At 45.2% G+C, this 15,005-nt stretch overlaps 1 protein-coding gene across 2 annotated transcripts in view; it reads right to left on the bottom strand.

The window, feature by feature from the left end:
- Window positions 1–15,005, bottom strand: part of PHIP (pleckstrin homology domain interacting protein) — a 298,049-nt gene that overhangs the window by 115,803 nt on the left and 167,241 nt on the right. For both annotated transcript variants that reach the window (XM_069726464.1, XM_069726465.1), the window contains exons 17-19: window positions 11,020–11,245; window positions 8,931–9,065; window positions 7,393–7,576 (exon numbers count right to left, since the gene is read on the bottom strand). In XM_069726464.1, the coding sequence (XP_069582565.1) occupies window positions 7,393–7,576; window positions 8,931–9,065; window positions 11,020–11,245 (545 nt within the window). The remainder of the gene's footprint in view (window positions 1–7,392; window positions 7,577–8,930; window positions 9,066–11,019; window positions 11,246–15,005) is intronic.

Below are 15,005 nucleotides of genomic sequence, written 5' to 3'. Positions count from 1 at the left end.
CACCTGCAGCTGCGGAGCTGAACGGATGATCGGCCGGCGCGATCCAGATATCCGGGTTCCCTTTGCAGCTTATTCGGTAAGCGCTATAGCTTGCAGGATAAGCGGGGACCCGATCAAATTCGCTCATTTCTAGTCAGGAGTTGAAGAGGGGAATGATTTCTGCAGGTAAAAGACATTTCCTGTTTCTACATGGAGCAGAGAAAACAGAAGAATTAGCTGGGTAGAAAGGCAAAATGAGCAATTGTAAGTACACAGTGCTATATAATATGTTTGCAATCTATTGAGAGTAGGGATGAGCGACTTTTACTTTTTTTGGATCGAGTCGGGTTTCGCGAAACCCAACTATCTCAAAAGTCGAGTCGAGTGAAATCGGCCGATTATCGCAAAAAGTCGGGGATCGACCGAAACACGAAACCCAATGCAAGTCAATGGGGAAGCATAGTTGGCAGTGGATGGAGGCCAGGAAAACACCTACAGTGCCCATTTTAATGGCAAAAACATCCATTCTTGTTACTGAAGCTTGTCAATCTTAATTTACCTTATAATAATAGTTAGGCATTGGAAATTGGGGGTAATTTGGCTAAAGTTGTGGGGGGTATGGCTGGTTCAAGTTTTTAGTGGGCCCAGGAAACGTGGACGTCACGTCACGTCACTGGAGCAGGGAGAGGTAAGTATTTCAACTTTGCAAGTGCTGTGATCCTGAGCAAGCAGGGGGGGCCCACTCGTTCGCATTGGCACTGGCACAGGGCCCCTCAAAGTACGGCGGTGTGTTTGCACGGTGGGGGCACCTCCCACCGGCAGCGACACTTTTGCGTACTATGAGGGGCCCTGTGCCAGTGACGTCGCCAAAGAGTATGCCCCCCACCACCACCTGTTGAAGGAACCTTCACCTTCAGCTGCACCTTCCTCTTTGTCCCCGTGTAAGGTGGTATAGTATGCGGGAAGGGGAACCTGACTTTCAGCAGGGTCACATTCTGGCTGTGTAGCGTGCAAGGGGAATGTAGTGGTGTGGGTCAATGTACCAGCAGACTCATCTAGCACTGGCTGGGCAATCGGCAGGATGAGGAGGAAACACAGATATAGGCCAAAATAATAAAGTGGGCTAAATGCATTTAAAAATTGGTAACAGGACTAACCAGGCGGCATTGCTTTGTTCAGTGGAGGACAACTGTAATGAGAGGCTGACACAGTGAGTAGGCCCAAATCAGTAAGTAGGCTAAATGCAGTTCAAAATTGGTAACAGTAGTAAACAGGCAGCACTGCTTTGTTCAGTGGAGAACAGCAAGGAGCGGCAGACACCGTTAGTAGGCCCCAACCAAACTAGTAGGCCAAATGCAGTTTAATATTAAAACTACTTAATGAAAGCCTGAAGATTGAAGCTAAGGCAAGTAAAGCAGGAGAACACCTAGGAGCGGCAGACACAGTTTGTAGGCCCCAACCAAACTTGTAGCCCCAATGCAGTTTTCAAATTCCGATAGGCTGGAAATCTGACAATTGAAGTTCAGCTTTTTTAAGAGGAGGACAGCTGTATTGTAGGGAGGTGTAAAAATGGCGTATGCTGGACATACAGCAGCTGCAAATGGAGAAATTGGAAGAGTCAGTAAGACCAGTCCAAAAGCAAGACATTTTTACTGGAAAGCTAGGTGTCAGCCGGGAAAGGTGGGGCAAAATAATTAGAAATCCATGATTGGTTCATTTTAATGAAGGTTAGATCATCAACATTTTGGGTAGCCAGACGAGTCCTTTTTTCGGTCAATATTGAACCAGCAGCACGGAATACTCTTTCTGATAGCACACTAGCTGCTGGGCAAGCAAGCTCCTGCAATGCATATTCTGCCAATTCAGGCCAGGTGTCTATTTTGGATGCCCAGTAATCAAAGGGGAATGACTTGTGAGGGAGAACATAGATAAGGGAGGAAAAATAGTTAGTAACCATACTGGACAAATGTTGTCTCCTGTCACTTTGAATTGATGCTGGAGTACCTGTCGTGTCTGCGGTCATTGCGAAATCACTCCACAACCTGGTCATAAAACCCCTCTGTACAACGCCACTTCTGATTTGTGCACCTTTAACACCTCTGCCATGTTGCCCCCTGCAGCTCGTGTGAGAACCATCACCGCCGCTGTGTGCTGGGAATGCCTGAACCAAACGGTCTACAAGAGTTGCTTGTTTGGTAGCCAATATTTGCTCAAGGTTCTCATGTGGCATGATATTTTGCAATTTCCCTTTATAGCGTGGATCCAGGAGGCAGGCCAACCAGTAATCGTCATCAGTCATCATTTTGATAATGCGGGGGTCCCTTTTTAGGATACGCAAGGCATAATCCGCCATGTGGGCCAATGTTCCAGGTGTCAATTCACTGCTTGTGCTGGGTTGAGGAGCACTTTCTGGCAAATCAACATCACTTGTCTCCCTCAAAAACCTTGTACCTAACCTTGCAACGCCACCAGTTTCTATTGCCCCCTGAGAAGCTGCCTCCTCCAAAAAATATTCATCCCCATCATCCTCCTCTTCGTCCGCCACCTCATCCAGGAGACTTCCCTGAGCAGACAATGGCTGACTGTCATCAAGGCTTCCCTCGTCCTCGGCTGCAGACGCCTGCTCCTTTGTGTGCGTCAAACTTTGCATCAGCAGACGCATTAGGGGGATGCTCATACTTATGATGGCATCGTCTGCACTTACCAGGCGGGTGCATTCCTCAAAACACTGAAGGAATTGACACAGGTCTTGTAGCTTCAACCACTGCACACCTGACAACTCCATGTCTGCCATCCAACTGCCTGCCCGTGTATGTGTATCCTCCCACAAATACATAACAGCACGCCTCTGTTCGCACAGCCTCTGAAGCATGTGCAGTGTGGAGTTCCACCTTGTTGCAACGTCGATTATTAGGCGGTGCTGGGGAAGCTTCAACGATCGCTTAATGGTTCTGCATACGGCAGGAGTGTACGGGCAAACAGCGGATGTGCGAGCAAAGTCTTCACACCTTCAGGAGCAGGTTGGGTAACCCCGGATAACTTTTCAGGAAGCACTGCACCACCAGGTTCAAGGTGTGAGCCAGGCAAGGAATGTGTTTCAGTTCTGAAAGGGCTATGGCAGCCATAAAATTCCTTCCGTTATCACTGACTACATTGCCTGCCTTAAGATGTACACTGCCCAGCCATGACTGAGTTTCTTGCTGCAAGAACTCGAACAGAACTTCCACGGTGTGTCTGCTGTCACCCAAACACTTAATTTCCAACACAGCCTGCTGAAGCTTACCACTAGCTGTTCCATAATGGGACACCTCGTGTGCAACACTGGCAGCTGCGGATGGAGTGGTCGTGTGACTGCGGTCTGTGGACGAGCTATCGCTTCTGCTGGAGGACGAGGAGGAGGAGGAGGGGTGGCGAACGCCTACAGACAACTGTTTCCTAGACCGTGGGCTAGGCAGAACTGTCCCAATCTGGCTGTCCCCTGTGGACCCTGCATCCACCACACTAATCCAGTGTGCCGTGATGGACACGTAACGTCCCTGGCCATGCCTACTGGTCCATGCATCTGTTGTGAGGTGCACCTTTCTACTGACAGATTGCCAGAGTGCATGGACAATGCGGTCTTTGACATGCTGGTGGAGGGCTGGGATGGCTTTTCTCGCAATGAAGTGTCGACTGGGTTGGTCGTAGCGTGGTACTGCGTAGTCCATCAGGGCTTTGAAAGCTTCGCTTTCAACTAACCAGTAGGGCATCATCTCTAACGAGATTAGTCTAGCAATGTTGGCGTTCAAACCCTGTGTACGTGGATGAGAGGATGAGTACTTCCTTTTCATAACGAGAGTCTCTTGTAGGGTGAGCTGGACTGGAGAGCTGCATATGGTGGAACTAGCGGGGGTGGTGGTGGACATGGCAGACAGAGAGGGTTGGTGATGGTATTCTTGCTGTTGGCCTACATACAGCGTTTCCTACCAAGAACCTGGTGATTCCCTGACTGCTTTGGCCTTGCGACGATACCTCCACATTTGCTGCAGGTGGTGTGGTAAACGGTGTGCTTACAGTGAGGGAAGGAATGTAGCGTTGCTGACTAACTTCATTGTGAGCGGGTGCAACAACGTTACGGGACGTTTGGTAGTTAGTCCAGGCTTGCAAGTGCATGGTGGTTAAATGTCTACGCATGCAAGTTGTATTTAGATTTTTCACATTCTGATCTCTGCTAAAGGTCCTTGAGCATTTCTTACAGATGACTTATCACTGATCATTCGGATCTTGGTTAAAAAATTGCCAGACGGCACTCTTCCTACTATCGAATACCTTTTCAGGCATTGCACACTGAGCTACTTTAACTGGATGGCCACGCTGTCCTACAACTGTTTTTGGTTTTGACACGTTTTTGGCCAGATACGGGCCTGCCAGATGAAAGCTGTTGCGATGTTGATGCCTGCTGCGGCTCCTCCTCCTCTGCTTCAGAGCTACTGCTGGCGGTTCCCTGTTCCCCCAATGGCTGCCAATCGGGGTCAACAACTGGGTCATCTATCACCTCCTCTTCTATGTCCTGTGCACCTTCCTCTGTGTCACCGTGTAAGCCGGTGCTATAGCCTTCGGGACGGGGCACCATAGTCTCATCAGGGTCAGATTCTGGCTCAGTACACTGCGAGGGCAATGTTGTGATGAGTCAATGGAACAGCATAATAATCTAGCTGTGGCTGTGGAAATGTGCACTCCATGTCCGATTCATCTTGTAATGGGCATGGCCTGTTAACAATTTCCATTTCTAACCCAGGCACGGTATGTGTAAAGGGCTCCATGGAGTAACCTGTTGTGTCGCCTGACGCATCCTTCTCTGTTGTTCTGGGTGAAGGACAGAAGGAAGCGACTTGTTCCTGACCGGGAGCATCCACTGACGACGCACTGCTTTTAAATTTTGCACTTTCCGAAGAGGAGGCAAAAGAGCTAGAGGCAGAGTCAGCAAGGAAAGCAAAACTTGTTCCTGCTGCTCCGGCTTTAAAAGCGGTTTTCCTACTCCCAGAAAAGGGAGCGTTCGAGGCCTTGTGTAGCCAGACGATGACATTGGCTCAACAACTCGAGACTTAGGTGCTATATTGCTTTTCGCACAACCACCTGATGCTCCACCACCACTACCATCATTACCAGCTGGCAATGACCGCCCACGGCCACGACCTCTTCCACCAGACTTCCTCATTCTTGGAAAAATGTAACCAAACTAACAAACGTTATATGGTACTGTAAAACCAGTTAGAAGGTGTACGTAAACTTGTTGTGAGTTTAAATCTCCCTTTATAGGTGTGTGAGACTGCTGGGAAAATCTGGCCCACTGTATTACACTACACAGTTTGAGTGGCAGAAAGTGGATGACAGATATGCCACAAACAGGACTGACGCAAATGCACTCAGTGGCAATATAAATCTCCCTTTTTTAGGTGTGGGAGAATGCAGGAAAAATCAGGCCCACTGTATTACACTACACAGTTTGAGTGGCAGAAAATGGATGACAGATATGCCACAAACAGGACTGACGCAAATGCACTCAGTGGCAATATAAATCTCCCTTTTTTAGGTGTGGGAGAATGCAGGAAAAATCAGGCCCACTGTATTACACTACACAGTTTGAGTGGCAGAAAGTGGTTGGCAGATATATCAAAAAATACAAGGGCTGTAGTAGAATTTCAATCTCCCTACAATGATCAAAGGACAAGTATGGCAGCAATAAAAAGGACTGCTGCACACAAGAGTGTGGACAAAGAAACAAGAGAACTGTGCAGAAAAGAAGGAGCAACAGGATTTTTGCTTTGAAAAAAGCAGTTGGTTTGCACAGCGGTGTACAACAGCAATGCAGCTATCAGGGAGCCTTATAAGCTACAGAGCTAATGCACAGAAATCTAGCCTCCACTGTCCCTGCAAAGAAAAGGTGGTGTTGGACAGTGGAAATCGCTACAGAACAAGCTGTTTGGGGGTTAATCTTCCCTTCCTAACAATATCCCTGCTTCAGATGAAGCTACAGCAACCTCTCCCTATGCTCAGATCGGCAGAAGTAAGATGGCGGTCAGCGAGCACGCCCCTTTATAGCCCCTGTGACGCCGCAGAAAGCAAGCCAATCACTGTAATGCCGTTCTCTAAGATGGTGAGGACTGAGACCTATGTCATCACGCTGCCCACACTCTGCGTCCACCTTCATTGGCTGAGAAATGGCGCTGAACGCGTCATATGAAACGCGACTTTGGCGCGAAGATCGCGTACCGCATGGCCGATCCCACACTGGGATCGGGTCGTGTTTCATGAAACCCGACTTTGCCGAAAGTCGGCGACTTATGAAATTGGCCGATCCGTTTCGCTCAACCCTAATTGAGAGGATAAAAACTTTGATGGGAGTAGTGCTTTATGTCAAAAATCATTAAAAAAAAAAAAAAAAAAAAAAAAAACATACAGACAATATACATTCAACACTAGTCTAATATATAAACATTTAAAGAGGGAGATTTCTTAAAGGGGTAGTCTTAAAATGCCTAAATATCTTTACAACATAACCACTTTTGTAATTCGCTTTATTTCGTTTTGTTTGAGAGGAGTCTCAAACAAGACGTCACGAGGCTGGGGCTGCACTCAATGCCAGTTGCAGGAAATTACTACAATTTCTTGCATCACCATCCAGTGAAGACATCCTAGATCCATGGTGACAGACGCTGCATGAGAGGATACTCATTTTTGCAACAGTGTTAGAAAAATTACTTTTGTGGGTGTGCAAAATAAATCTTGTTTACAATTAATGTCCCACATTTGTGGGGAGTATTTTGTAGCATAGTATACTATAGAAAATGTCGATTCTGAAAGGAAACTAAAGGTTTTCTAACAAATCGTGGTGTACTCATTTATGCTGATCATACGGTAGTAGACATAAATCTACACATACATATGCATGCATAACATTCCCCCACACCCAACTCGAGGACCGATCGGAAATGCTGGTAGCAGTAAAGAGGGTGAAGTGGAATTTCAGGCTCTTGATACTTTAAGAGACGCACACATCTTAATGAATCAGGAGAGATGTGAAGTTGTGTCCGCCTCACCACAAATCTTACTCTAGTACCTGCTTAAGCAAGATTAGTGTAGCGAACGACGACACGTCATAAATTTGATAAGCAGCGGTCACCATGCCCCTGTCCCAGCTCCACCAATTTCATCAGAGCTGGACAAGAATTAGATCTCAAATTTTAGCACAACTCGAAGCTGCACTAAAAATGTAGAGACTTTTCATAGCTTTTTATTCTAGAACTCTGGAGTTAAAGCTTTGATGAATCTGGCTTAATTTTTTTGGTTATGTTTTTACCACCATCAGAAGCACAATAATATAATGTGAATTAGGAACAGACAACCCCTTTAATTCATACCACAAGTATTTACCTGGCTACAGCAGGAGGAAGCTCTGGGACCACTACTCTACGACTCCAAGCTACGAGGTCACGTTCAGTGGCTATTTCACTTCTTGGTGCATTGCTATGCATCTGTCGAACACCCTCAATTTGACCACTGCGCCGTAAGCCAATATTTGGTGGAGAATGAACTTCAGAAGTGGAACTCACCGAAGCTTTAAAGTACAAAATTACAGTCAGAATGTGACAGTACTTCCTGACAGACTGCAATCAAAGTGGTTGTCCACTACTAGGACAACCCCTTCTTGATCTAAAGTTTGGGCCCAGATAAAATAAAAAAGCCTATACTCACCCTCCCATGTCGTCAGATTCGTTCCAGCGTTGTCTGCACTCACAGTCCGGGGGCTCTTGTGCCGTTAAGTCACGTGAGCCTGGTGCCCAATCAGTGCTGGCATTACTATCCTCGCCTTTAACGCATTGAACATGAAATCAGATAGAAAGCCACAGCCCTGACTTCCTCTTCATGTTCAATTCGTTCGAAAGCGGAGACAGCAACGCCAGCGCTGATTGGGCACAGGGCACCACATGTCATACACGCACGAGAGCCCCGGGACAACCCTTTTAAGTCTATTTGTGCACAAAATCAGAAATTTTAATTTTTTTTTTTTTAAGTCCAAAGGACTCTTCCAGAAAACCTTCCCAAGGGCCCTGGAAGTGTCCTCGGTACAACGGTTGAGCTTTCCCCACCTGGAAGTTAAGCATCCAAAACATTTACTATACACAGTCAAACTGATTAATATTTTACTGTATACAAACATCTAAAAGACTGCATACAATAATAGCAAACCTGCTTAACTATAATTATGGCTAGTTTTAAGCAAGCTAATTGAGGGCGCATTTGTGAGCCCGTATTAAAGATTCAAGTCAAGTCATGACGGATCTTAAGAGCCAAGCTGACAGTTTCACAGGTCCGGAGGACTCAGTCATTTTGGGTCCTCAGACCCACAGTGCGTCCAGGACTTAAATTCCTAATAGCAGTGCACCATAACTATGCTTATCTGAAAAATTGCCTATATCATACTTTATGGTGCATTAGTTTCAAGTAATTGTGAACTAATCCATCAACTCACCTGTTCTGTCAGGTGCATGGGATGGCAAATCCACAGTATATAGCACATTCCAAAGTGAGACAGATCCAGCCTGTCAGAAGTAAAACCCTTCTTTTTCCATAAAATCAATAATAGAAATAAGTTGTAAAAAATAGGTCTAAGAAGCAAACCACAAATCCCATTGGAGAAGCTCCCTGTTGATGCATTTCGAAGCACATTGCTTCTTACTCTGAAACAAGTTACAATAAGAAGTATTTATGAATAAGAAGCAGTGCGCTTTGAAACATGTCAATAGGGACCTTATCCTATGTGATTTGTGGTTCTCCTCTTTGCACTTTGACATCCGACTTCCATTATTGAATTTATGGCATGAAATCTGATGTGCTAGATATAACACTCTTTGGAAAGTTTTAAGCAACTGTATGTCTGTATATATAAAAAATAATCTTATTACAGTTACCTCTGGCTGAACGGTTGCTGACATTGCCAGTTTCAGCATTTATTCGCTGGTCTTGTTCCTGCTGTAGTCGCTGGATCAGGCTATCCAAAGGACTCACTTCATTACTGGTCTGCTGACTGAGAACTTGGTTCAGACCTATGATCATAGTAAACCAAGAACAGGACAAGATCATTATGCAAATAAAAGTAATGTTCTAACACTTAAATAATATGCAGGCTCCAAATGGAGTATATTTAAGGAAAGGAGCGCACTCAGCTTACTGGGTGGTGTAGGCTGTACTTGGGAAAACTCAAAGTACTCCAATAAACGAAAAAACAACCGCACTCTCTCAGGATATGTCTTGCAAAAGGTGATGTATTTATTCACATGTGTTGACACAAATATATATACACACAGCAGGATCAGATAAATGAAGTCACGTTTCGACCCTGTTCCGGGTCTTTCTCAAACTGCGTTTTAGGTAGTAGACAAAGTGAAATAGGCAAAATAATAAAGCAAATCAATAGAGGAAACACAGCCAAGCTGGAAAAATGATCGTATTGCTGAGAGCAGGGCAGTGTGGGGTGCGGAGAGAGCTAGGTAGTGTGACACACCCTTTAAGATGCAGGATACTCCAGCATTACTCTAAGAGGAGCCCTTAAAGGGACCACACGTCACTTTGTCTACTACCTAAAACGTAGTTTGAGAAAGACCCGGAACAGGGTCGAAACGTGACTTCATTTATCTGATCCTGCTGTGTGTATATATATTTGTGTCAACACATGTGAATAAATACATCACCTTTTGCAAGACATCCTGACAGAGTGCGGCTGTTTTTTCGTTTATTGGGCTCCAAATGGAGAACGGAGGTTGAGAGACCTTGTTCCTATTTCCAAGGGAGGCAACCTCCATAACATACTGGAAAGAAATGGCTTCAGATGAAAGTTACTGAGTGTAGGCGCGCACACACAGGGATCTCATCCAGTCAGGAATGTGGAGATACTTATATTTTGTATCTGTGTCACTTACAATGGGATCAGACTATTTTTGGGGGATCCTCCAAACAAACAAGTAGATCTTTTCCCCTGTAAGAATTGCCACAATGTATTTAAACTGAAGTAACTTTGCAATAGACATTAAAAGAGTCAAGTTTTTTCATTTACAATATAGACTGTGTTAGGCTACTTTCACACTTGCGTTTTTTTTTTAATCCGTCACAATCCGTTGCTTTTTGAGAATGCAGGATCCTGCATTTTCCCATAGACTTGTATTAGCGACGGATTGCTATCTGTCGCGTCTGTCGTACACTGGATCCGTCGTAAAATAGCGGTCGGTCGTGGAGAGAAAACGTTCAGAGGAAGGTTTTTTGTGCACGTCGGAAAATCGGTCAGCGACGCATCTTGTGCTGCCCGTCGTCGGCTATAATGGAAGCCTATGGACACAGGATCCGTCGCTGACCGTCACACACCGGAATCCACCGATGTATCACGTTTTTCCCCTCTGAGCATGCCCGGAAGGATTTTCAAGTCCGGGAAAAATCTCAATCTCTTTCTCTTTTCCCTGTTTTCTTGTCGTCCGTCGATACATCATTTTGCTGCATAACGACAGACAGCAGAAAACGCAAGTGTGAAAGTAGCCTTAGCTGACAACAATCCATCCCTGCATGGTCTAAACCGCAGCCACATCTCCCTTAATTTGTCTATGTTGACACATCTGGTAGGTTAGAAGAAATAAGAGAGGAATATAAGCGAGCATGACTGCAAGATACCACTGTACTGTGTTTCTGTGATGTCGTACCAGGATTGCGTGTAGGATTTTGTTTTTTTAATTACATCCCATTTTAATTTTTTTCTTTTTTAACTTTTACATTCATTGGAAAAAGAAAAAAAAAAAGGCAGACATAGCTTTTAAGATGCCACATTCACTGTGTACCATAAACAAACTTATAATATTTGGCCGTCTTAAAGTATATATCTGAGCCCAAAGAAGGTTTTTCATCAACAAATGACAGACTACGTAAAAATAATATAATATGTTGGTAAAGTATTAGGTACATAGCGGTACACTTGCTGCAATTTCTCCATTTGTAGGACTTTGCTTTTGAACATACCTGATGAAGTAACGCCCATTTGAGGGATAAGTTGCTCGTCCCTGCAATTTTCACGACCAGGAACAAGACGTTGGTATCTGGCTGGGTGTGGATTACCATCAACATCTACCAAAAAGGGTGGTGGCATAAGATGTGGCGCCTGCTGTGTTTGTTCATCCAGGACATAATTGTTTGCATCACGAATAAGAGGCCGATAATCACTGTGAAAATACATTTGGTCAGCTATCTGAAAAACAGAATAAAAGATAAGGTGAAAATTGTAACAGAGTACTGCATACAGTCTTAAAAAATAATTCAATACATCTATATCAATTTATATAAACACACATTTTTCAAGGACCGTTGATTTCATGGTGCTGCATATGTGAAAAGGGTGTACATACAAAGTATATATATAAATTACAATAATTTAAGTGTCAGACAGGTACAGAGGGGGAGAGGACCAAGCCCTCAGTCGCTTACAATCTACATGGCAATGGGAATGGGATAGTAGGTCAGGGGGTTGTAGCAACTGCGGTGGTAGTGATGTGGCAGCGGGAGATTTGGAGGCTGTAGACTTTACTTTAAGCAGACCTGTCACCAGGTTTGTCCCATATGAGATAAGACCATCACCTACGTCATCCACAAAGTCTCCCCAACATTGCGCTCCTGCGCAGGCGCACTTCTCTGCCCTGATGAGGGCAGAGCAAAGTACAGCAGTGTGCAGGCTCTGGGAAAGGTCAAAGAACCGCGGCGCATGCCCACTGCAGTACTTTACCCTAGTCAGGGCAGAGAAGTACTCATACGCAGGAGCGCGATGCCGACGAGACTGTGTGGATGACTTATGGACGCGTCATCCACACCAATAAAGAAGAATTATGGCATCGAAAAAAGATGGGAGGTGCTGGACCAAGACCGGTGACACCCCCTCGGAAAAGAGCACCCTGTAGGGGAGTATAATAAAAGCCCTTTTTCTTCTCTTACAGGTCAGGTTGGGGCTTATATGCAGCACTATAGAATGTTTTACATCAGGCATGAAAGTTGATGGTCATATATCGGGCAAACCTGGTGGCAGGTTCCCTTTGAGAGCTGAGTTTTCAGGTTACGTTTGAAGATCCTAAAAGTGGGAGACAATAGGATGTGTTGAGGCACTGAATTCTGGATGATTGGGGATGCTCAGGAATATATTTGGAGGCGATTGGGTGAGGAATGTACGAAGGTTCAGGCAATGAAGATTCTCTTCATCACTGACATTATGGAGATTCCAAACTTGACCAGGCTTTTTATCATTATTATTATTATTTTAGGGGAGAAAAAAAAGGAGATTTTTGTGTACTTATCGTAAAATCTTTTTCTCCAAGCCAATCATTGGGGGACACAGGACCATGGGTGTTATGCTGCTTGCCACTAGGAGGACACTAAGTAAACACAAAGAATTAACTCCTCCTCTGCAGTACACACCCCTTGACTGGCCAGTAACGACCCAGTTCGGTAGTAAAGCGCCTGTAGGAGTATAAGAAAAACCAAGACAAGTAAACTATGTCAAAAACTGAGGAACAAACAACAACAACCAGCCAATAGGCTAACAGGGTGGGCGCTGTATCCCCCAATGATTGGCTCGGAGAAAAAGATTTTACGGTGAGTACACAAAAATCTCCTTTTCTCCTACGACTCATTGGAGGACACAGGACCATGGGACGTCCTAAAGCAGTCCCTGGGTGGAGAGCATTGCACTGCTAAAAACCCCATGTACCACTGGCTTATTGAGGTACCGCTGTCTGCAGAATACTCCTGCCAAGGGCAGTGTCTGCCGAAGCCTGGGTATGAACGTGATAGTGCTTCGTGAAGGTATGCAGACTGGACCAAGTCGCAGCTTTACAAAGCTGTTGTGCTGAAGCCTGGTGCCGAATGGCCCAAGAAGCACCGACCCAGTCGAATACGCCGTAATCCCTGCTGGGACAGAGGTGTTCCTGACGCGGAAGGAATCCTGAATAGTGGAGCGAATCCACTTGGCTAGAGTGGCCTTTGAGGCAAGTAGACCTTTCCTATGTCCCTCCGGAAACACGAACAGGAGATCCGACTTAAGGAAGGGAGCCGTGTGAGATATGTACCGCCGAAGAGCTCCAACCACATCCAGACTATGGAGAGCTTTCTCGATACGATGGGTTGGTGCCGGACAGAATGACGGCAAGACAATGTTCTCATTTAGATGAAAGGAGGAGACGACTTTAGGTAGGAAAGAGGGAGGTTCTCAAGACTACCTTGTCTGGGTGAAAAATCAGAAAAGGGGTCGGCAAGAGAGGTCCGCCAACTCAGAAACTCTCCTGATTGACGTAATCGCCACGAGAAAGACCACCTTCCATGAAAGGAGGGTGAGAGATGTCCTGCAATGGTTCGAAAGGGGCCTCCTGAAGAACTCCGAGAACCAAGTTAAGATCCCATGAAGCCAAGGGCATTCTATAGGGAGGGATCACCCTCACAGGGACCACCCGGGAGACTCCTTGGATGAACGTCTTAACGGGCAGTCTTGAAGCGATCTTTCGTTGGAATAGAAGAGACAATGCGGACACTTGTCCCTTGAGTGAACCTAGGGCAAGGACTGACTCTAAACCTGATTGGAGAAACTCCAGAATGGACGGAATGGAAAATACCAGAGAACGTCCATGGGCGTTGCACCATGAAAAGAAGATGCGCCAGGTGCGATGATAAATGCGCATGACACGGGTTTCCTAGCGCGGATCATGGTACAAGAAACCACTGGAGAGAATCCGGCTTGGGCGAATACACAGTAACATAGTTATTAAGGTTGAAGGAAGACTTCAAGTCCATCTAGTTCAACCCATAGCCTAACCTAACATGCCCTAACATGTTGATCCAGAGGAAGGCAAAAAAAACCCATGTGGCAAATAGTAAGCTCCACTTTGGGGAAAAAAATTCCTTCCCGACTCCACATACAGCTATCAGACTGGTTCCCTGGATCAACGCCCTATCAAGGAATCTAGTATATATACCCTGCAACATTATACTTTTCAAGAAAGGTATCCAGTCCCCTCTTAAATTTAAGTAATGAATCACTCATTACAACATCATACGGCAGAGAGTTCCATAGTCTCACTGCTCTTACAGTAAAGAACCCGCGTCTGTTATTATGCTTAAACCTTCTTTCCTCCAGACGTAGAGGATGCCCCCTTGTCCCTGTCTCAGGTCTATGATTATAAAGATCAACAGAAAGGTCTTTGTACTGTCCCCTCATATATTTATACATTAAAAAAAGATCACCCCATAGTCTTCGTTTTTCTAAACTAAATAGCCCCAAGTGTAATAACTTATCTTGGTATTGCAGACCCCCCAGTCCTCTAATAACCTTGGTCGCTCTTCTCTGCACCCGCTCTAGTTCAGCTATGTCTTTCTTATACACCGGAGACCAGAACTGTGCACAGTATTCTAAATGTGGTGGAACTAGTGACTTGTATAGAGGTAAAATTATGTTCTCCTCATGAGCATCTATGCCTCATTTAATGCATCCCATTATTTTATTTGCCTTTGTAGCAGCTGCCTGACACTGGCCACTGAATACGAGTTTGTCATCCACCCAGGTCTTTTTCATTGACTGTTTTGCCCAGAGTTTTAGAATTAAGCGCATAGTTATACATCTTATTACTTATCCCCAAGTGCATGACCTTACATTTATCCCCATTAAAGTTCATTTGCCATTTATCAGCCCAAGCTTCTAGTTTACATAAATCATCCTGTAATATAAAATTGTCCTCCTCTGTATTGATTACCCTGAAGAGTTCAGCGTCATCTGCAATTATTGAAATTCTGCTCTGAATGCCCCCTAAAAGGTCATTAATAAATATGTTAAAAAGAAGAGGGCCCAATACTGACCCCTGCGGTACCCCACTGCTAACCGCGACCCAGTCCGAGTGTGCTCCATTAATAACCACCCTTTGTTTCCTATCCCTGACCCAGCTCTTAACCCACTTACACATATTTTCCCCTATCCC

This window comes from Ranitomeya imitator, chromosome 5 (assembly GCF_032444005.1).
Source record: "Ranitomeya imitator isolate aRanImi1 chromosome 5, aRanImi1.pri, whole genome shotgun sequence".
NCBI lineage: Eukaryota > Metazoa > Chordata > Amphibia > Anura > Dendrobatidae > Ranitomeya > Ranitomeya imitator.
The sequence above is the reverse complement of the archived record's forward strand: the minus strand, read 5'-3'. Positions and strand labels throughout refer to the sequence as shown.